Consider the following 21,231-nt stretch of genomic DNA (forward strand, 5'->3'; position numbering starts at 1 on the left):
ATGAAAACACACAGCCACAATGCACTGAAAATGTTGTACTAGAATTGCGAGGGGCCGCGCGAACGCAGGCCCCTCCTGTAACAAATTATGACGTTGGCTCTCTCACATTGGGGAGACCATAGGCAAGCACCCCTCCGTAGTGCAATGGAGGTCACAAGCCTAGGCTATAGGTCTTCTTGATCACCCATTAACCCCGTCCAGGTAAGTGAGTAATGCTGCTGCTTGCTGTGTGGTTTATAGGGCTATTCAGCACTTGCTTTCCCTCAATGCTCAATGTGGGAGTCTGGAACTTTGGTTTTAACAAGGACAAAGCTCGGGGTTAACTAAAACAAGGAAAAGAGAAAGGACAAAACTGTGTTTAGCTTAAACATTGAAGAGCGTCCATCATCCCATTGCAATAGGACCGGTGCCATCTTCTATTTCTGTTCCGGTCAGAAATGAAAGTTACTCAGTAGCACGATACATGTTGAGACCTGAAGGAAAAAAAAAAACATACATATATATGCCCGATTCTGGGAAACCTAATTTACCTTTGAACATGCAACTCTTTTGTTGTTTTAAGTCCCTGGTTATGCGATACCATAATGAAGAACTGTCAAAGTGGATTGAACAGTTCCTTGGTTCAACATTAGTTTGCTGTTCTTAGTTTTGGTTGGTCAGGAGCAGCTTCTCAAACTTGTCACTGTGTTGTCGATATTAATTAACATATAAAAACCAATGATTAGCTTGGAATCAGCCTTCCCAATGGACTATTCTAGAAAATCTTCACTCAAGTGAACTAAGATTCAACTCAAACAAAGTAGCTAGAAGTCTCAGAAAAGAAATTAAGAGAACTCAAATATAAATTTTTCAAAAACGTATAAATCATACAGGTGAAAAGAAATTCAAGATACTGCCTTTTTTATTTGTTGAACAGCTGTTACTCTTCAACTTGTCATTTTTCACCATCCTCTTTTGCTTGGATAGCTTTGAATTTACACTCTCCTGCGATTCAGAAGTCACAACGCCTGAAGTTTCTAACTGTGTACTTGTCACCACAGAAACTTGTTCCTGACTACTATCGCTCTCTATGTCATCTAAGTGAATATCGTTTTTTCTTTTTCTAGGGCTATCAACAAGAACTATTGATGATATGTTACTGGTAGAGGCACACAAGTTATCCAATATTTCTACCTCACTAGCAATTGAAACTTGCTTAGTGTTGCTACCTATTTGATCTGATTTGGTTTCCTGTTTCATTTTCTTGAAAGGATTGCTGGCACGAACCTTCAACGGGACATTGATGGGCACTGTGGTACTTTCCACCATTTCATTCTTTGTAGAAGGAACAATTAGCTTTCCAAGTGCTGTAGCTTCCTTCAAATATTTCTTTTCATCAGAAACTGGATTCTGATTTTCTGTACAGAAAAATTTCACTGCTGTAAGACATGCATTAAGCAACTTACACATTGGTTATGAACAGGTTTAACTACTTTAGGCATAAGTTAGATGCTACACGTATGTAAGAACTTGTATGTGGATATATTTGGTTGTCCATTTGTACTGTAATACATCTAATGTAAAGCATAAAGACATGTATACAATTTCAGTGTTTGTGTGTGGCATATACAGACTTCAGAATTTGAGTAAAAAAGAGAAGTCATGATGTGCAAAAGCCTTCAAACATAATTTATGTGAGGAGGACACAGCAGAAACTTGCCTGTAGACATGGTACTATCTTGTTTTCTGATTTTATTGGAAGAGAAGGCCACAAAGCTACTGACTTGTGCAGATACAATAGCAGTCTCAGATCTTTGAAAGTGGTGAGTAATTTGACTCTTAATGGGAGCTGAACGATGTTTAGAACTTGAACTGGGGAAATGATCAAAGGCCTCCATACTTATGGGGTCCAGTTTTCCTTCAGCAATTGCAATGGCTATTGATGAAGGGATATCTCTAGTTCAATTTATGGTCAAGGAAAACAAATGAAGATATTAAACAGGCGAACTTGTTAGGTAAGAATGATTTAACCTCGAAACAGAAAGAGATATATAACAAAAGATACGGTCCAAGGAAATCAAGTTCTCCATCAAGGGACTCCACAAGTTCGTGTGGTATGGGTCTCAGATGCTTGACAATTTTCTTGTCAGAGTCGTATCTGTATGATTGTATGAATAATTAGGTACCAGAAATAAGTAACCAAAAGAACACCAAAACTGTGAAGCCTTGTTACTAAAGCAATCTTCATATTACTCACACTTGAGCATGCTGGAAAACTGCAGCTGCTTCTCTGAAAGATTTGGGGTAATCTTCAGGCATTTGATTGCCCTTCTGTAATTTCAAAACTGATAAAGCCTGCAAAACATGCAACAGACGGTGTATAAGGCTTACAAACAAGTTACATCTTCTGCCCTAAATAAAAGCTCTCCTGCTGAGATGCAATACACATTCAAGAACGTGATGCGTGAGTAAATGCACAATACAGAAATCCGTATAGTAAGTTGACACATCCTGATTAAGTTTATGGTTAATAAAAGTTGCAAATGGAGTGTATAGGTCATAAGCATGCCTCCTTTGTTGTTTCAGACATGCTATACTCTTCAATATTTCTGACAAAACAGTGTTAAGAATCAGAGAGCATACTTACGCGATCTAAGTTTTGATACTTAGAAACCAAGGCATAAGCTTTACCAATCCCAATTCCAGGAACAGATGGAAGGAAATCACAGCCAGCCAAGACACACATACCTGCACCAAGGCCAAATAATAAACTGGATTGTGCATTGAAAATGCATACTTGAGCTGGTGAGATATATTGTATCGTCATGAAATAAAAAGCATGTTTACAGAAGTAAAAAGAGCTCTGAGGCAAGATTTGTGAGGAAAAAAGGACAATCCTGTATCAAGAGAACACAATGCCCGATGCCAATTGAGACATTGAAGTTCGTTATACTAAGGTAGGTTATGTTGTAACAACTTGTAGCTTTTCAGATTGATGATTTGTGGGTGACCACACCATAGCTCATAGAAATTTGTCACTGAAAACACAATCATATAGAAAAAGGTTTAGCATGACATTGAACTAACCTGTAAATAATTCAAGGTCAAAATTTTGGAAGGAAGGAGTACGGTCCACTTGTTTAAGAATATTGTCCAGCAGTAACTCATCACCATTGCCAAATTGGTCCATCTTAAAGATTATCTGTTTGCAACCAACGCAAATCAAGACAAACAAAACACCAGCAAGTTCAATAATATGTGATAAAAATGAAGTAAGAAAAAAAGAGAGAGTAGACCTCCATGAGCACCATATTAGATTTTCAAGGAAGATCTTACAGCTTGGCAGCCATATGCCACTAGATCACTATCTTCAGTGATGACTGCCGCGATTCCGCCCTTATCTGCTTCAAGACTGGCCAGGTATGCTAGCTGTGCATCAGCCTCATATGGAGCTACAACAAATTCAATGTTCTCTGCTCTCAAAACCTGGAAGGCCAACAGTGGACAAATTACTTTTGGACTCTGGGTCAAAGATAAATAAAAAGGCTATGAGCTCTGATAATACAAACATAATGACCAGAAAGGCATCAAGTAAATAACTTAGGATGAGGTTTGATTTCACAAGTACTGAATCAAAAGGCAGTGACATGAAAATTGAATTCAAACTTTACAGAAAGTAAGAAGTATACCTAGATAAGTAGAAAGTAATTACCTTTATAAGCTCATGTGCCATAGATGGAGTTACACTCACTGCCCTCTACAAATGATGAACAAACACATTACATATCAGATAAACAATAGGCAGGAAATAGTATCCTATAGTAAACTCAACCACATTTGATATCGTAACATGCTTTCCATATAGTCATGAATTGACAACACATAAACAACTTTTTATGTTCAAGTGATGCAGCACTCATTATAAGTCGAGAAGTATATAACTCAGGGATTCAGGAGAACTGGTCCAATTACTGTAATCTTCAAAACCAAACAACGAATACCAAAATGGATGAGAAGTAATGCATAACTTCAAGTTATGCCACTCACACCAAATGTCACAGAAATTCCTAGATTGAACTTGGCTAGAGGAACACTAGAGCTACTCATATATACTGAGCTACTGACATATAATGTACTAGGAAGTATAACTGCTGAATAACATGTACTACATACCTGAAAGAGCTCGGTGGCGGCTCTAACATTTCCTTCATCAACTTTTTCCATTGCCAAATCATGAAATTTCTGCCTTCTCCTGTATCAATGATAATATTGCGAATTAATAACACAAACACCTGTTTCACAAAACTGAACAAGTAGGCGGAATACAATCGCTAATGTACGAGAAAAAAAAACTAAACAAACTTGCCTGTGGCGTTCATCCCCAGTGGCAGCCTTACATGGTACATTGCCACCATCAAAAACCACCACTGGGGTTATCTCATGGTGCTGAAGCATATGTATCCGGTGCATAAAATAGTCAATGTACTTCAGCTTCCTTTCGCTATTCGAATTCATACACAGCTCCAAACTACATGAATACGCTGCCAAACAAATTTGAAAAGAAACAAAATTTGTAATCAAAATCTCATTACCCAACTGAAGCAAAAACCAAAGAAGTAAAGGTCAAAACTTTAGTACCTCCTTTGTGAAGCCATGAATAGGCATCAATACCCACCTGCAAAATCAATTCACAAAACCCAAAATTCAATCTAACCCAATTTAAAGATGAATTGATAAGAATAAAAATCGAAACTTTGGGATGGAAACTTACACGTTTGCCGGCGTATTTCCTGATATGAATGATTTGAATGTAAGGTTTGATGAATCTGAGGAGATCTTTGATGCCCATTTTGCCTGTTTGGGTTTTTTCAGTTTCTAGGGTTTTTGGGTTCTCTGGATTTCTAATTTTGTTTCCAATTGATGAAATGAGGAAGGAAATGAGAGGGGCTTAATGTTTGAGAAAATGGCGGGAAAAAAAGCAAATGGGAGATTGCCACGTTGCATTTTGGTGATATTGACTGTCCTTTTACCGCCAAATTGAGTTGAAATTCCCGCGGGTGACGATGCGGTGAACGCTCTTGTCCACGCGCGTGCGGCACACATTTTCATTTAATTTTTCTTTTTCTTTTTTGTCATAAAAGTAAGAAAATAAAATTCCCAAGATCAAATTATGAAGGTCATACAGAGAGCTTATCAATGCCAATAAGAAACAAGAAAGTCTTTTTGTATGAATTCACGTATTCTGAGGTGTTAACTTGTGAATATTGAAACGTGAAGTATGTAATTGTGTAAAGTGAAAATGATAAACTTTATTAATGTATATCACGATAAAACATTAAAACCTTGTCAACATTATTGTTTTTTTTAGAATCGACGATTTTTATCATATATAGAACAAATAGGAAGTAACATGAACTTGGAACACTCTCTAGGGTTTCGAAACAACGAAATCATGCGAGTCAAATAAGAAAAAACATATCTAACTCAATGCTACAGACCATCAATGAAAATACACCAGAGCCAAATGTGAGACTACTTACTTATTATATCACTAGAGCCATCATACTCGGAGGAGTTAACCTAGTAAGATCTAAAGAGACTTCCGACTCTCAAAGGGTCCCGTAACAAGAACCGCAAAAATAGCATTGTTATTTTTTAAAAAAATCTTGTTTTATACACTTGTAGTATGACTTGAGAATGGGACGCTGAATTCTCAAACAAATTATTCTTTTATGATTTTACCAGTTTCAGCCTTATAAATATGATAAAAGAAGTGTTCGTAGTGATTCTACTATTTCTTAAGCATCATATGTTCGTAAACTGTTTGAAATTTAATATGAGTATATTTTCACGATTTTGAGTGAAAATTTATTGTCGTTGTTATTGTTGTTGTTGTTGTTGTTGTGTGCTGGTGAACACTAATTGCCATGATAACGAGTAACATAAATAATTTCAAGAGCTTTTTTGGTGTTAACACAGATATTGGGCCTCAAAACCCAATGGGGAAGGTCCAAAGTCCAAACCCGAAACCAAACCCGAACCGCTTGGCTGAATTACTCGCTTCCCTGCGTTTTTAGTCTGAAGAGCCGCTTCAAACTCCGCCACAATCTTGGCGCCCTCTCTCTCTCTCTCTCTCTCTCTCTCTCTCTCTCTCTCTCTCTCTCTCTCTCTCTCTCCTCCGTCGTAAAGCCAATGTCTGCTCTCGCCGATAACGACGAATTCTCCTACTACGATGACGAAGACGATGACGACAATGGTGATGACGGCTTCCACGACGATATGGAGGCCATCCGCCGCGCCTGCATGCTCACCGGCAAAGACCCCGACGACGTCATCGCCAAATCCGACGGCGAAGACGACGAAGAAGCCGGCCCCTCCTCCTCCGCTCCCAATTCCGACTCCGATTTCGACGACGACCTCGAGCTCCTCCGCAAAATCAAGAGCCAATTCTCCGACGCTTCTCTGAAGAAGCCTCTCTCGCTGAAGCCGCTCTGTACTTTGCTGCCGCCTTCCGCCTCCGACGAGGAGGAGGACGACTACCAGACGCTGCTCGCCATTCGCAAACGCTTTGCTGCCTATGAGAACGGTAAGCCTTACATAATCTCTGTTAATGCATTTGTGTATGCTAATTAAAATTGTGGAGTGACTACAATTAGGTCAGTTCTGTTAGCAGAAATTGAAGAATTAGGATTCAGCTAAAGCTTTTCACCTTTTGTTCATTGATTGAGGGTCACTTAAAACGTTTGGATTATATGACAACTTTAGCTATTTTAGGTTTAGGAGTGAGATGGTAACTGGTACGGTACATTGAAAATGCGTATCGTGTATGATCCCGGTGTATGTTTCTACATGAATCGCTGTTTTTATGAGCACAAAGCTCCAATCTATTGATAATAGTTAGTGTGCTAATGAAAGGATTGGGTGACATTATTTCTACTTGAGTATGGATGTAATTATTGGCTGTACTGTTTTCTATATCACTGCATTGAATTTCTGTATTTCACCGCAAGGATCTTAGTTTATTATCTTTTAGATACCCAGGAGAAAAGTGCTGATCAGATTGATTCTTCCTGCAAATCAGTTGACGAAACTTGCAATGAAGTATCTGGGACTGATGCTCATGAGAGGTTTCGTTCTATGGTCACTGATAATGAAGAGGGACAGCCGTCAACTTCCATTGAGTGGAATCAGTCAGATTCTTGTAAGTCGCCAATCAAAAGTTCAGAGTTCCCAAAGTCTGCACTGGCTTTTTTGGATGCTATTAATAAGAATAGGTCCTGTCAGAAGTTTCTTCGAAGTAAGCTGATACAAATCCAAGCTAAAATTGAGGAAAACAACAAGCTGAAGCAGCGCGTCAAAATCCTTAGAGACTTTCAAGCTCATTGCAAGAGACGGACAGGAGAGGCACTGTCCCAAAAGAAGGATCCTCGTGTCCAGTTAATTTTAACAAAAAAGCCAAGGGCTAACTCAAAGGTGAGTTTTACTTTTGATTTTTGTTTTTTTTTACGAGTAAGCATCAGCTACTCTTAGCATTTATGAATAAATGCTTGGTTGAGGGTAGAAAAAATTTAAAAATTCACATTTGAATAAATAAGAATCAGTGGAACTATCCATTCCAAGCCTCTTGATTGTTGAAATGTCAAGTTATTGTTCATCCTGGCTGCTATTTATTCATTTAAGTTATTGGTTTCAAACTTCCATTGTACAGCATATAAGATAACTTTATCCTAGAAAAGACGACGCAAATGTGACAGTTGTAATTTTGTCCTTCACTGGGATTGTTAGTTTTCATGACAGTCTATAGGATATTTCACATGAAATTGTCTTTTTCTTCTTGCCTTTTGAAGTTGATATATGATGGCTTCCTTGTAATGTCCATTAAACTTATTGTTCATACAGGCACATGACAGAGCTACCAAAGTTATGTCCTACGGCCCAGAAGAAAACTTACATGTTGCTGATTACAGAAAGGCATCGTCAAGATTTCCACTGCCAATAGATTCAAAAAATTGGTCAGAGGTAGAAAAGAAAGATCTTCAAAAGGGAATAAGACAGCAATATCAGGAAATGGTTCTTCAATCTTCTATGGATGAATCAAGGTATCTTCACTCCTTTTCATCATGTATGAAGTCATGTCACATTAACATTTTAAGGTGCTTTCTGAAACGAATTGGGATTGGTGAAAGTTCGGAATAAACCTACATATAATAGGCTATGTAAGTTTTTAGCACTTGGCACAAATCCCTTTTATTCAATACCTAGCAGTAGCAGCTATTTATCTTTGAAATTTATGGTTGTGTATAATTCCAACCGGATTCATTTGATGTTTTAAAAGAGATTAGAATGGTATAATATCCCTTTTTGTCTAGCTTACCTAGACTTTAGTGATGTACATTACTCCACAGTGTTTCCTAAACATGCTCGCTGACTTCATTTATCCTTCACAGTTATTCTGAGACACCTTGTGGAGACCCGAATGACATTGATAGCATTTTGGCTTCGATTAAGGATCTAGACATTACCCCATATAGCATCAAAGAGTTCCTGCCTAAGGTTAACTGGGAGCAGTTGGCTTCCATGTACGTTCCGGGTCGCTCTGGTGGAGAATGTGAAGCAAGGTATGATTTTTCTGTGATGGTTCACCTCTCATGGCATTACATTTTTAATGGAGATATTTCTTTTTATATTTATAAGTTTCAAACAAATAAAACGATCAATTTCAAAATGTTGGCAACCCACTAATCTAACTCCAACATATTACACTTTTTTTTTTTTTGCTTTATGTATCTGTCTTCCGTTATTTGTAAAAATAGTCATAAGATGTAGTTTCAATGCTGAAATGTAACATACTTGTAAAAATATAGGGGATTGGCAGATCAGCTGCATCCAACTTTTCACATGAATAAGTCATATTTTTAAAGTTTGAACGGTAATTTCATTTGGCTTATTGAAATTAACTGTAATTTTTTCTTGACCCAAATAATAACCTTCTTCTAAGTCAAAGAACAATGAAACAAGTGTTCATGATAAGCTCAACATATGGGAATTGTCACTACTTAATACACCCATTGGCAGTTTGTGAGATGGGATTTTCATTTTGTTTCATGTGTCAATATGTGCAGTACTTGATTTGTGTTTTTTGTTTCTCTTGATTGTCTTGAAGCATGTGTATTCTTCCATGAAGCGAGATTTCAGACCTCTGTGAGGTCTTCCTCAGAGACGCTTTTACCATTGTTCGAATTGATTAAAAAGTTCAGCATGTGTCATAAAGGTGGGACCCATAGTTTTGAGTCGTTTTGACTATGAAATTAATCAATACAGTGCTGTTGAGTGCATCTGTGGTGATTTCCATCAAGGATAGATGTGATGCTTTCATTAACTTCTGCCTGTCAGATCATACTAATCATGCTAACAATTTTTTTTTTTTTTGAGGAAGTACTAATCATGCTCACATGGATACTTCATGTGTGTGATGACATCTTGCAGGTGGTTGAACTGGGAGGATCCCTTGATCAATCACGGACCATGGACTACAGATGAGGATAAGATGATTCTGTATCTTGTCCAGAAGAACGGGGTCAATGATTGGAGTAATATCTCAGAAGCAATGGGGACTAACAGGACTCCATTTCAGTGTTTGGCACGCTACCAAAGGAGCCTAAATGCTTCTATACTGAAACGGGAGTGGACCAAGGATGAGGATGCAAAACTTTCTTCTGCTGTAGAAGCTTTTGGTGAGAGTGATTGGCAGTATGTAGCTTCTGCATTGAATGGACGAACCGGTCCTCAATGCTCTAATAGGTTAGTTGCTATTTTTATCTCATTTTTAGACTTCCTGAAGGTGTTTTCTGCTGAACCCAAAAATTGAGGTACATTGTATTCTCAGACCATATAAAAAAAATTTGCATTCATCCTATTGGTATTTAAGAAAGATCAACCATAATTCCTGCTTAATTATTGTCATAATAGACTTGGAATTTTATACAATGTAGTTGGCTCAAGTGTTTTAATACTATGACATGAGCGACTAAGCATTAAATTGTTAAAGTTGTAATTTTAAGATTCTTGCTCCACAGACAAATAAAGCCACCTTGGTTTCATCTGGGTCTGTAGTATTTTGGAGCTTTATTCCTATATGATCCATGGACCAAGTCTTCCCCTAGTAACCTTGTTCTGAGACTTTAGGCCCTTCAAGGTCCTTCCTATACACTCATGGATTGACATATCCTTAATTGCTTCATATTAAATATTGGTTATCTAAATAGCAGCATGTTTAACCTCATTGATGGTGATGGTACGTTTTCATGCTATGCAGATGGAAGAAATCACTTCATCCAACCAGGACAAGAGTTGGTAAGTGGACAACAGAGGAAGACAAACGCCTGATAGTTGCTCAAATGCTTTTTGGGTCAAAAAACTGGAATAAGACAGCTCAGTTTGTGCCAGGCCGAACTCAGTCACAGTGCAGGGATAGGTAGTTTACCGTATTCTGTAGTGAATTTTAAATGCTACTATATTGAGAACTTTGTTAATTATACATTTCTGTTGGCAGATATGTCAACTCTTTAGAACCTTCTTTGAAATGTGGTGAATGGACCAAAGAAGAGGACTCAAGATTGATAGCTGCAATTGAAGAATATGGATATTGCTGGACAAAAGTTGCTGCATGTGTGCCTCACCGGACTGATAATATGTGCTGGAGGTATAGAGTCCTGACTATGTGAAGTTCTTTTATGTACCATTGTGCTGCCCACAGTTGGGTATTTTTACATTTGATCTGACTCTTATTTGATCAGGAGATGGAAGGTGTTGTTTCCGGATGAAGTGCCCTTGCGCAGAGAAGAGAAAAGAATACGTAAGACTGCTCTCATCCGCAACTTTGTTGATCGGGAAAAAGATCGTCCAGAACTTAGCCCTAATGATTTTCTTCTACAAGATGTTACCTCAAGGAAAAGTTTAACTTATCCTAGGAAGGCAGGAGAATTAAGGTATGATGTTCAAACACTAATGTTATTCTTGTTCCTCTCAATATGTTGATTCTAGAACTACTACTCATCGACTTATGAAATGAACTGCATCAATTTTTGTGTAGACCATTCATCAAATGTTTCTTTATTGGAAATTTCCAGTGTTAGTCAATTTTGTATCAACTGTGTTTTTAAATCTCTTCAGTTTCAGTAATTTATATATAACAATACTCTTTCCTCAAAACAAATTAAAATGACTGCATCTTCTCAGTTTCTGTCTTTTTGGACCTTGACATTATAGTTTGCTTGTATATTCCCAAATAATTAGAAATTCAGTCTTGCATAAAACCATTTGCCCCCACTTATTAATATTGAAGCAAACACAGCCTATTGTAGAAGCTTTGTTAAATTCGTGTATTTCTTGGATTGAATAAGTGAAGAGTGTTACAACTTTATTCCAACAGGAAATTCCTTTCTCTAATCTTTGTGGTGCCTGCTTTTATTTTTAATGCAGCCGAGTTTTAAAGAGGGTTAAACCCAGGAGACGTAGAAACAATGCTAAATATTGCTCCGAGGAAGAACCTGGGACAAGCAATTCTGATGTTGAGACATATGATGGGGATGAAGCCTCAAAGAAGAAGAAAAAGAAGGTTTCCAAACAGCGTCAAAGAAGGCACAAAGACAATGGACCCACAGGGGACTGTGAGGCTGTTGTACCTGTACAAAAGAATAGTAGACCCAGGAGGAATAAAAAGAACGGCCAGATTCCTGGGAAAAGTAATTCTGAGGTTCAGACATGTGATGGGGATGATGCCTCGAAGAAGAAAGTTCTTGAAAAATGTCACAGAAGGCACAAAGTCACTGAACCTACAGGAGACTTTGTACTTGTTAGTAATGAGTATGACAGACGCAAAGAACCAGCAGAAAATTCTTGTTCAGATCGAATCATAGGAACATCAGATGAAGATGATACTATTTCTTACTTTCTACATAAATCAAAGAAGAGAAAGCTTGAAGTTGCTGATCATGCTGTCCAGGATTCCCTATCCCCCTGTATACAGGATCGTGAAGCTTCATTGCAATATGAGCCAACCATAGTACCTGGTCGACGAAAATCAGTCAGAGGCCATCAGCTTGGCTTCGAAGAATCAATTAGCAAAGTGTTGGCAATTGATCCAGGGAGTAATTATGAGACTGGTGATCCTGTTTTTGCTTCCATGGGAAAAAGAAATTAAAGAAGAGGCATGCTCAAACGTCCAAACAGCATGTCATTCATAATGAACCTGATGCAGGAGTAGTACCTAAACAAGATGTCAGTCAAATATGGGAAGGAACAAGTGAGCAATGCTGCAGACAGGGGCGATGATATGCCGCTTGCTTGTTTTTTACATAATAGATCAAAGAAGTGACATGAATCTGGCAGAGGAGATACTCAGATGTATAGATGATATTTGAACTACTCATCTGGATACACGCACAGGATATCAGCCAATTTAGTTAGAACTGCATTAGACAAAATTAGACAAACCATTCAAAAGGATTGCTATTCAATTTTCTGCAAATCATCGGCAAGGTAGCATCTAATCATCTACGTACCTTACACAGTTTTTGCCTGTCTGAGTTTGGAATCGTGTATATACCGGAAGATAATAGTGCAATGCATACACAGGATTTTTATCAGTGTTTTTTTTTCTTTTTCACAAAAGTACTTGTATTAGTGGTGATTACTTCTTCCTTTTCAGATTTGGTTTGGGATTTTGCCTCACTTCCTCGTGGCATGAATTCGTCCTGCATTCATGAGTCTCAATTCCGCTCAAGGTGGTCTGCTTTAATGATAAATGGGAGACAGATCGGACACGACTTGCTTCCTTCGTTTGGCAAACTAATAGCTACATTGCACGTCATTCAATAGTTTTTCCAGAAATGATCTTTATTAGTTTATTTAACTTTTAAACGTTTAAAAATTTTCATTTATATTGCGAACCATATTGTACACAAGCTTTTTCCTTAAATTTAAGTGAAGGCTTGCTGGAAATTATTGACTGAGGATAGAAATCAATCAAACAATAAAATGTTCCAATATGGTGTCGGCTTGCTTCAAGGCCTTTGCTTAGGTTTCAGCCTTACAGGTTTGCAGCCACTACTCAAACCATAATTGATCTCCAGATTTCAATGTCATGACATGATTCCATGGCTCTACTTTGATCTCTTTCAACAGAAAGAGTTGAGGTTGTTCAATATATCATACCACATTGTAGAACATGACAGGGGATTGCAATCTCAGCATCAATACAAAGAGATACTTAACTTGAAATCTGACATAATATCTTAATTGAAAACCAAAAAATAGCAAGGCGTTAAAGCCATATAGTCAACATAGAGATAAAATCCCAAATATCCAAATTTCCAACCAAAAACCTAAATAGACTTTGACAGTACACAGATAACCAAAAGATCTCTCCATAAGCAGTTTTCTAGTAGCGGCCAATTCCCCAAACTCTGATGACGCCATCAGTATATCCACTGAACAATGTGCTTCCATCGGCACTCCAGTTCAAGCTAGTACAATAGATAACCTGCAATAACATGAGAAAAATATTAAGCCAACAGAAACAAAACATAGCGACCCATCATCTATTCAAACATGCATGGAAAAAAATTTAACCAACTGAAAATGTAGGAAATTCATGAGCAACAAAGACCACACTTTCCACCACGCCATTACTATCTAGATTCCGAGAACAATATCCATAATCAAGCAGAGATGAAATTTCAGAAGTGACTGGTAACCTTTCAAAATGTTTACCCAAACACAGAAATAGAGTGGATTCCAAACATGTTTCATAACGTGTACTAAGGTTCACTATATCTCTTTTCACTTATGGACTTCCTTGCAGCACCCTTTCACAAATGTACAGCTATCAATACGTAAACTAATTGTGCAACAACAACAACGACTAACAGCATTATACTCTTTGATACAGTAGATCAGCAGCCTAGTGCCTAGGAACAAAAAAAGAGACAACTTCTTGCAACACATTATAAACTTTTAGGACTTCAAACAAAAACTACAATATTGAAAACAATACTGATTTCTGATCATCTGTCATTGGGAGCACAATGACTAACAATAAAGCAGAACACAGTTTATCACAATCTGCATTGTCTACAATAATGCAAATGATCAGCATTGTTTCAAAGTAGCCATTCTCTACAAAAATCATTATGTATAATGACATCCACACAATTTCAAACCAAATATAATAAACACATAAACAACACAATATCAATTTTCATCCATCAATTTCCATCCATCAAAATTCTAATCAAACAACAAAAGGAACCAGTATACCTTCTTCTTGTTGGCAATGCCGGTATCATCAGTCTTCTCAGCCTCCGTCTTCAAATCGACCTTCAAATCCTCGACAATGCTCTTGCTCTCCAAATCCCAGATCTTAATGCTCTGCTCAGTGGCAGCGCAGAGCCAGTACCTGTTGGGGCTGAAGCAGAGAGCGTGAATAATCGCACCGGCGTCGAGCGAGTACAGCCTCTTCCCCTCGGCCAAGTCCCACAGCAGAATGACGCCGTCTTTCCCTCCGCTGGCGCACAGCGAGCCATCAGGCGACACGGCGACGGTGTTCACATAGCCATTGTGGCCCTCGAGAGTGTTCCTCAGCTTGCAGTTGGTCAAGTTCCAGACCTTGACGGTCTTGTCCCACGACGCCGAGACGATCGTCGGCTGGAGAGTGTTGGGGCTGAACCTCACGCAGCTGACCCAGTCGCTGTGGCCGTCCTGCTCCTGGATGGTGTACTTGCACTCGCCGAGAGTGTTCCAGAGCTTGATCGTGCGGTCGCGGGAGGCCGAGACGATCTGACGGTTGTCGATGGAGAACGCGACGGAGAGGACGTCCTTGGTGTGGCCGACGAAGCGGCGGGCCGAGACGCCCTGGGCGAGGTCCCAGAGGCGGAGCTCGCCGTCCCAGGAGCCGGAGAGGGCGAACTGGCCGTCGGAGGAGAGGACGACGTCCTGGACGAAGTGGGAGTGGCCGGTCAGGCGGCGGCGGGGGACGCCGTAGGCCTTCTCGTCCTTGTTGAGCTGCCAGAGGATGATGGATTTGTCGCGGGAGGCGGAGACGATCATCTCGGAGTTGTCGATGGGGATGGCGATGGCGGTGACCATGTCGGTGTGAGCCCTCATGGTTCCCTTGAGAACTAAGCCTTCGGAACCCATGGCTGCTTGAGCTCGGCGGCGGCAGAAAGAGAGAGAAGCTCTTAGGGTTTTGGGGAAAACAGAGAGATAAAAGGCGTGAGAGGAAAAATGAAAACGAGTGTTTGCTTAAATAGGGGCACGATATTAGGGTTTTTTGTTTCTTGGGGCCTGGTTTCGGGTTGGACTTGAAAGCCCGTAATTGGTACTAAAGTCTGGGCCTCACCTGAAGCCGGTTGGTCTTTTATCTTTTTTATTTATTTATATGGCCCTTCAGGCCTCTCATGTACCGACCCCGAAGCGGGGAACCATGTACCGTACCAATTACAATTGGTACGTAAAATTAACTCACCTAATTCAGTATACTATGATCTCGGTATATGTTGGTATTCGGTTGGTACACTTACTCTTGTGGATAGAAAGATTGGGGAGTCATGTGTTCGACAAAGCTAAACTCGTAAGACACAAGTCCGTTGCAAAATGGTGAATTGTGTTCGGGAATCTAGGTGATTGGTGGGTTCAAAAGGATAGTTTAGAGAAAGAATGCACTATGTGATAAGGAGAAATATCAGAAAAGAGTCTCTTATCCCTTTAGATAGAAAATATTAATAATTACTAAATATATTGGTGGGATATAATGTCTTTCTGATGATACATTCCATCATCTTACCAAACTGTTGTCACCAACATGTCTGGTTATCAACTTGCTAAGCTTGGTTGTCATGGTTCGTAACTGGTTGACTGATTTATCTTGATACAAAATTGACAGCGCTAACATTAATTACTTTTTACTGCGTTGTCATAGTAATACAATCGAGTTTAGCCAAATAATATCTTTTTTGAAGTGAGACACATCACACATGGTTAGATGTAACCTAACTCTTTAATTTGTTATAGTATAAGTAAATGTTTTATAATATGCTACATCGGTTAAAAGTCTAAACCATTGTAACATAAGTGGCAAAATGGGTTTGTAGGCAATTATTTATGAACACAAACACAGCGGTACTTTCTATAGAGCCATGAAATTTCAGGTCTCCTAAAAAGGTCCCATACTTCCACTTGCCTTCTCTGAAGTCTAAACCTTGAGGCATAAATTCTCAGATAAACTCTTCTTTTTAAGACCATCTCTATCTCTCTCCCCCTCGAATCGAATCACCCCCACCGTTACAAACTCCATCCCGGCGGGTTTCCCAACACCGCTTCCGGCCCTAAACGGAAAGCCCACTAGCTCTTCACCGTGTTTTTCCGCTTGTGGTACTATCTCTTTAAGCTCCATTGAAGCAAGGCGCAGTGATGAAGTCTTGGCTCTTCTAGCAGAAAAAAAAAGATGCTTTCTTTGAGGTCAGGCTCTGTAAATTGCAGTGTGTTCTCATTTGGGTCTTTGAATCGTCTGTTTTCTGATTCTGGGTAGTGTTCTAGTGATTCTGTTTTGCTAGTTTAACTGTTCTAGTCACATGTTCTTTACATGTAGTTAGTTTCTATGGATAAAGATTTGCTTGTTTGGTGGAAATTCATTTGCTTTTGTTGGTGGGAGTCTAGTTTCTAATGCCCCATTTGTGATATTAGGGGGTTTTGGAGGAGGCATAGGAGGAAGGTGCTTGTTACAACTGGTGTGTTAGGAGGTGGATATCTACTGTATAAACTGTATAATGCTCACAGACAAAGGCTTGCTGATTTGGAGACCGAACTCGCCCACGAGCAAGAAGGCAGTGATGAGCTCCTTAAGGCTACGTATGTAGATTTCTGTTTTGTTGTTCTGATTTTGGGTTCTTCAGTTCTTTGCTACTTATTAGGGTTCTACTGTTGTTGCCATGGATAGAATGCAAGCTCATTTCGAGAGCATTCAGAGCATTGCTGATACAACCACGCTGCCGCACGCGATGCACTATTTGAGTAATCGGATAGCAGAAGAGATGGATACTACTTACATCACCGAAAGGTTGATGCAAATGAGGGGGAAGTCTCCGGAGAAACTTGAATTGTGGGATAGATTAAAAGTTCTAAGTATGAATCTTTCTTTTTTGGTACTGAATTAATATGTTGTCTTTCAATTTTGTATCTGATGAGGTCTTGTTGATATGCTCACCTTCTATGGGTCTTGTTTTTCCAGGTTTCACAAGAATGGTGCTGTCGTTATGGGCGATGACGATGCTTAGCTTATATATTAGAGTTCAAGTCAATATATTAGGGAGACATTTATACATTGATACTGCACGTGGTTTTGGAAGCTCTCTTATAGTTGTAAGGGCCAGTTACTATCCCATTTTACTTATGCACTGTAGTTCATGAGATTTGTTGGTTTTGATGGAATCCTGTTATTGTATGAAGTGCAGTATGAATCTGAATGTTCTGAGCTTAAGTAGTGGTGCAACTGAACATGCTTACTTAGTATCCATGCACCTGAAATGTTCTTATATTAAATTCCTCCTTTTTCAATTTATCAAATATGTTCTCCCTTGTGAAATAGGATGAAACATGGTTATAAAGTGTAGAGATTATGATACTTACATCTAGAGTGTTGAAAGACTAACTAGGATGGTGGTAATCTGGTCTAATTTTTGACGTTATTATGGAGTTGTTAGATATACCTTTTGGAGATGCTTGTTTAAAAATCTTACCAATAGAATTTTGGAATAGGAAAGGACCGGGCTGTGTTGCTGGGAGAGAGAATGTGTTGGTTATCGTATAGGAGGTGAAGTGTGAGTGAGATATATTTAGACTTTCCCTTATGTTTTCTGTAAGAATATGTAATAGTTCATCCTTTTGTCCCTACCAAATTTCTCATATATCGGAACATTGCCTATATGGAGTGTAGTCACCTGAAAAAAGGCGTGCTTTTTTGTGATTGTGATTAGCTACCTGGTTTTCTTGTTAGTTTTTCTTGAGGGTCCGCATTACTGAACTGTGTGTCAGTGTCTTGGATGATGCCTGTTACGAAATCATTATTGCGTTGTGACTTCCTGATTGATGCCTCTAAAAGTGTTCTTACTTCTGTTAACTCTGATCCGACTGCTCATATATCATTGTACTTATCTAGCTCAGTCTTTACCAAGTCATATATATGCTAATTAATAATACCACTTATATTAGGCATTCTACGATGTGAACCTTAGATTAGTGTTATCTTTGTATGTATGTTTGCAGGAGGATGCTGAACTCATTGATAGGGATGACCAGCAGAAGTTTCTAGCAAGTTCTGATTATCTCACCAGTTATGGAATGCCTGCCTTAATTTCAAATATCCAGGCAGCAGCAACTGAAGTTCTTAATGGGTAAGCTTTGTTGTAGCATATTAGTGGTCAATTTCCGAGCTTTGAATCTACTGGGAATAAGTTTTTCAATACTTGAAAGTTGAAACTACATTAATGTTGTGAGCTTGGAATATATTGAACAACTTCAATCTCATTAGTACCCACCACAGTAAAGAGTCATGGACTTCACCTGAAGATGCACTAGAAGTCTTAGAAACTTTAGAGATGTTACTAATTGTCTTGGATGATTTTCATGTACAGAAAGCAGTTAACCGATCGATTCAATACCACTGTCCTCCGTGATACTATTATGCAAATACTTGACAAGTTCATGAGCACTGGAAGTCATCATCACTGGGTGAACTACTTGATGCCTGAGGATGCTCGTTGGGTTGAACTAACGACTGCCTTCAGCAGTGATAGCACAGTTCTTCCTGATGTCACCAAATTTGAACAACTCATGTTGGAGACACGGTCAGTAATATCAAGGTATGTTTGTGGCTTTTAGGGGTGCAATAATGCTATTGATGATAAAAGACCCAATGAACTGTAAAGATAATTGCATGGTATTGCTAATATTAAAAATTGATTTGACGTTCTGGGTTTACTCAATGCCTTGTTCTTTCATGAACTTTAAAATGTGGAACACAACTTGTCCCTCATGTTCCGTTATCTCACATACTTACTAGTTTCTTTATTGCATCAGTGGATGATCTATAATCTTGTGTTTTCTCATGCAGTGGTGAATTTGGAACTATTGCTGAGATGGCATTGAGAGCAGTGGTGGATACTGTGGTAGTGGATATGGGTGCTCAATCTGGAGGAGATCTAGCGCCGGGAACACCCCTTGCCAAAGTTCTGGCAAGAGTTGCACAGATGGGGCCCACACTCCTCGGAGAATCAAGCAAATTCATACAGATCATTCTAAATGTACCAGAAGTTGAGCTCTTTTTTACTCTCATCTACTCACATATGCAAATCCCTTAGGTTAGAAACAGATCCTAGTTCCTTTTTAAAGTGATTGGTTATTTCCTTACAATCAAGGCAGCAACAGTAAATATACTCAGCATTTGGGATTCAAGTGCTCAAAAGTCAAAAATTTGAAAGAGCAATAATAGATAGAGATGAGGATTACTGCAGCGTGATTTGCCTTTGTACTACTTCCTCGTCTATAATCGTTTGTTGTACTGTACCATCTTATATTAGATATATTTGGTGTCAGTGGCACCATGATATAAAGTTGCATCTTAGTCTTGTCTCTTACATGGTAAATTAGTATCAAAGGTTTAGGGTAATAAACTGACCTGATATTGCCATCTATCATCTTTCAGCATAAACACCAAGTATGAATATCTTGGAGATGGAAAATGAATCTAGGATTACGCTACTTGAACTAAAACCTCAGGAGTTAAAAAGAAACTACAAAAAACTAGTACACATGATAACAAGTTACAATTGCTAGTTCCACGATCAAGAATCCTAATTATCCAGGAAAAACTGCAGCATAATGAACTGCAACTAATACCCTAAACCCAACTGCAGCATTCTGTGTTGATTCAGATCACTGAAAGTTCCTTCCCTCGTATGTCTTCCCCAACTGCCAATCCTTCGGGGCGACATTATCCGACCACACCCTTTTACCATCCCTTGTGGTAACTTGGAAAGACAAGCTCTGCCCCTTTAATCTCTGCACTGTTTCACCCACTACCTGCCAGTTTACCCCCCAATTCCGTTCCATTTGTATCCAACCAGTCTGTGCACCCCTTATCTTCACATTAACAACCTGTCCAGAACCACCAACATTGTACACCAGCACAAGCAACCAACCTTGATTTCCCTTGAACACAAACTTAATGCCACCACTCTTCTGGCACTTAATTCGGCGATAGACAACCGGAACGATTCCTGCTTTGTATTCTGCAATGTTCAAGAACATAGGCATGGATAGATCAAAGTGCTTGCGAGGTGCATTGCACCAAGGAGCTTGCTGATCGTGGCTTGGAGGGCAGAAGTTGGTAGCTGTGACCTGAATTGCGCCTGCGCCTTTTTTGCACCATTTTGAGTTTGAACACATTATTTGGAAACAAGCTCCGCAGGTACGTCCTTTGTTGAACAACACCTCGCTTAATGCTGTTGTTTGAAGCCCGTATCCTTGGTTAATAACATTTTCATATCCACAAGCTCCCTCTGCCATAGAATTTTCAAGCTACAAACATGAGTGTGGAGTATATGATTCGGTAAACTTTTCAAGTTTTCCTAGTCATTAGCCTACATTACAATATGGAAGGCATGCAAAACAATATGCCAATATGTATGTGGACTAAATAATGGATGTTAAGGACTTACGTAAGGTTTCATCACCATTCATATCGCCGTAAAACGTAGCAGTAGCATGCTGCCAACCACGATTGCGTTGAAGGTCCGCTGCAGCCATGCCTAGGTTGAGAACAAACAACACAGTGAGGAAGAGAAACCAAAGACCAGTCATCTTATCTTAACCTGAAATGTTAAATGTGAACGAGCAGATCAGTCACATTGTCGCACGCTTATAATCTGATAGAATGCATTAGCATCGGTGATTAGTTAAAGAAAAGTTTGATTGACCAATTTAGCTTGAAAATTTTTCAAATTTTGACTGAATCCTATTAGTTATGACCTGAAAGTTACTGCGCTATATATATTTCAACTGGTTTAACTTTCTCAACAACTTCAAAACTGACTGGTGAATTTGATTTTTTCCATTCACCTATAACTTACTGTGCCAAACAAATTTCTCGCGTCTATTAGTTATCGAATTCACATGCACTTTATGTAATTGCACAAT

General features: G+C 39.0%; 5 protein-coding genes and 1 non-coding gene across 7 annotated transcripts; 2 read left to right on the top strand and 4 right to left on the bottom strand.

The window, feature by feature from the left end:
• Window positions 1–47: 47 nt before the first annotated feature.
• On the bottom strand, window positions 48–209 carry LOC126796518 (U1 spliceosomal RNA). Its single transcript, XR_007672363.1, has one exon. It is a non-coding gene; the product is annotated as a U1 spliceosomal RNA (small nuclear RNA).
• A 590-nt stretch (window positions 210–799) lies between these two features.
• On the bottom strand, window positions 800–4,889 carry LOC126795951 (exonuclease 1). Of its 2 annotated transcripts, none has more exons than XM_050522680.1 (12): window positions 4,751–4,889; window positions 4,618–4,654; window positions 4,346–4,507; window positions 4,153–4,231; window positions 3,692–3,736; window positions 3,316–3,465; window positions 3,067–3,181; window positions 2,627–2,727; window positions 2,237–2,334; window positions 2,045–2,137; window positions 1,700–1,935; window positions 800–1,397 (listed from the first exon to the last, which is right to left on the bottom strand). In XM_050522680.1, exons 2-12 carry the CDS (start codon window positions 4,632–4,634, stop codon window positions 865–867), a joined length of 1,629 nt encoding a protein of 542 aa, XP_050378637.1. In that variant the 5' UTR covers window positions 4,635–4,654; window positions 4,751–4,889; the 3' UTR covers window positions 800–864. The 2 variants fall into 2 exon arrangements, with proteins under 2 accessions (XP_050378637.1, XP_050378636.1); XM_050522679.1 differs by having other exon boundaries at window positions 4,346–4,520; window positions 4,751–4,883.
• A 1,267-nt stretch (window positions 4,890–6,156) lies between these two features.
• On the top strand, window positions 6,157–12,407 carry LOC126795944 (uncharacterized). Its single transcript, XM_050522672.1, has 9 exons — window positions 6,157–6,565; window positions 7,013–7,452; window positions 7,879–8,078; window positions 8,427–8,597; window positions 9,466–9,780; window positions 10,295–10,453; window positions 10,532–10,681; window positions 10,776–10,967; window positions 11,461–12,407. The coding sequence occupies exons 1-9, from the start codon at window positions 6,172–6,174 to the stop codon at window positions 12,179–12,181; spliced, it is 2,742 nt and encodes a 913-aa protein (XP_050378629.1). The 5' UTR covers window positions 6,157–6,171; the 3' UTR covers window positions 12,182–12,407.
• An 839-nt stretch (window positions 12,408–13,246) lies between these two features.
• On the bottom strand, window positions 13,247–15,248 carry LOC126795963 (guanine nucleotide-binding protein subunit beta-like protein). Its single transcript, XM_050522691.1, has 2 exons — window positions 14,299–15,248; window positions 13,247–13,522 (listed from the first exon to the last, which is right to left on the bottom strand). The coding sequence occupies exons 1-2, from the start codon at window positions 15,175–15,177 to the stop codon at window positions 13,421–13,423; spliced, it is 981 nt and encodes a 326-aa protein (XP_050378648.1). The 5' UTR covers window positions 15,178–15,248; the 3' UTR covers window positions 13,247–13,420.
• Window positions 15,249–16,187: 939 nt separating this feature from the next.
• On the top strand, window positions 16,188–19,547 carry LOC126795959 (peroxisome biogenesis protein 3-2-like). Its single transcript, XM_050522687.1, has 7 exons — window positions 16,188–16,497; window positions 16,723–16,887; window positions 16,976–17,160; window positions 17,267–17,397; window positions 18,301–18,428; window positions 18,669–18,896; window positions 19,148–19,547. Exons 1-7 carry the CDS (start codon window positions 16,484–16,486, stop codon window positions 19,392–19,394), a joined length of 1,098 nt encoding a protein of 365 aa, XP_050378644.1. The 5' UTR covers window positions 16,188–16,483; the 3' UTR covers window positions 19,395–19,547.
• A 421-nt stretch (window positions 19,548–19,968) lies between these two features.
• LOC126793843 (expansin-A23-like) lies at window positions 19,969–20,895 on the bottom strand. The gene is made up of 2 exons (XM_050520475.1): window positions 20,754–20,895; window positions 19,969–20,594 (listed from the first exon to the last, which is right to left on the bottom strand). Exons 1-2 carry the CDS (start codon window positions 20,893–20,895, stop codon window positions 19,969–19,971), a joined length of 768 nt encoding a protein of 255 aa, XP_050376432.1.
• Between the last annotated feature and the right edge of the window lie 336 nt (window positions 20,896–21,231).

This window comes from Argentina anserina, chromosome 5 (assembly GCF_933775445.1).
Source record: "Argentina anserina chromosome 5, drPotAnse1.1, whole genome shotgun sequence".
Classification (NCBI taxonomy): Eukaryota; Viridiplantae; Streptophyta; class Magnoliopsida; order Rosales; family Rosaceae; genus Argentina; species Argentina anserina.

Coding starts and splice junctions, on each gene's coding strand:
- LOC126795951 (XM_050522679.1), bottom strand. CDS start 4,828: ATGGGCATCAAAGATCTCCTCAGATTCATCAAACCTTACATTCAAATC. Junction 4,232..4,345: donor ACTGGGGATGAACGCCACAG/GCAAGTTTGTTT, acceptor TCATTGATACAG/GAGAAGGCAGAAATTTCATG. Junction 3,737..4,152: donor CCGCCACCGAGCTCTTTCAG/GTATGTAGTACA, acceptor CATCATTTGTAG/AGGGCAGTGAGTGTAACTCC.
- LOC126795944 (XM_050522672.1), top strand. CDS start 6,172: ATGTCTGCTCTCGCCGATAACGACGAATTCTCCTACTACGATGACGAA. Junction 8,598..9,465: donor GGTGGAGAATGTGAAGCAAG/GTATGATTTTTC, acceptor GACATCTTGCAG/GTGGTTGAACTGGGAGGATC. Junction 10,968..11,460: donor AGGAAGGCAGGAGAATTAAG/GTATGATGTTCA, acceptor TTTTTAATGCAG/CCGAGTTTTAAAGAGGGTTA.
- LOC126795963 (XM_050522691.1), bottom strand. CDS start 15,177: ATGGGTTCCGAAGGCTTAGTTCTCAAGGGAACCATGAGGGCTCACACC. Junction 13,523..14,298: donor GCATTGCCAACAAGAAGAAG/GTATACTGGTTC, acceptor ATGTTATTGCAG/GTTATCTATTGTACTAGCTT.
- LOC126795959 (XM_050522687.1), top strand. Junction 16,888..16,975: donor GATGAGCTCCTTAAGGCTAC/GTATGTAGATTT, acceptor TGCCATGGATAG/AATGCAAGCTCATTTCGAGA. Junction 17,398..18,300: donor TTGGAAGCTCTCTTATAGTT/GTAAGGGCCAGT, acceptor GTATGTTTGCAG/GAGGATGCTGAACTCATTGA.
- LOC126793843 (XM_050520475.1), bottom strand. CDS start 20,895: ATGACTGGTCTTTGGTTTCTCTTCCTCACTGTGTTGTTTGTTCTCAAC. Junction 20,595..20,753: donor GAATGGTGATGAAACCTTAC/GTAAGTCCTTAA, acceptor ATTCTATGGCAG/AGGGAGCTTGTGGATATGAA.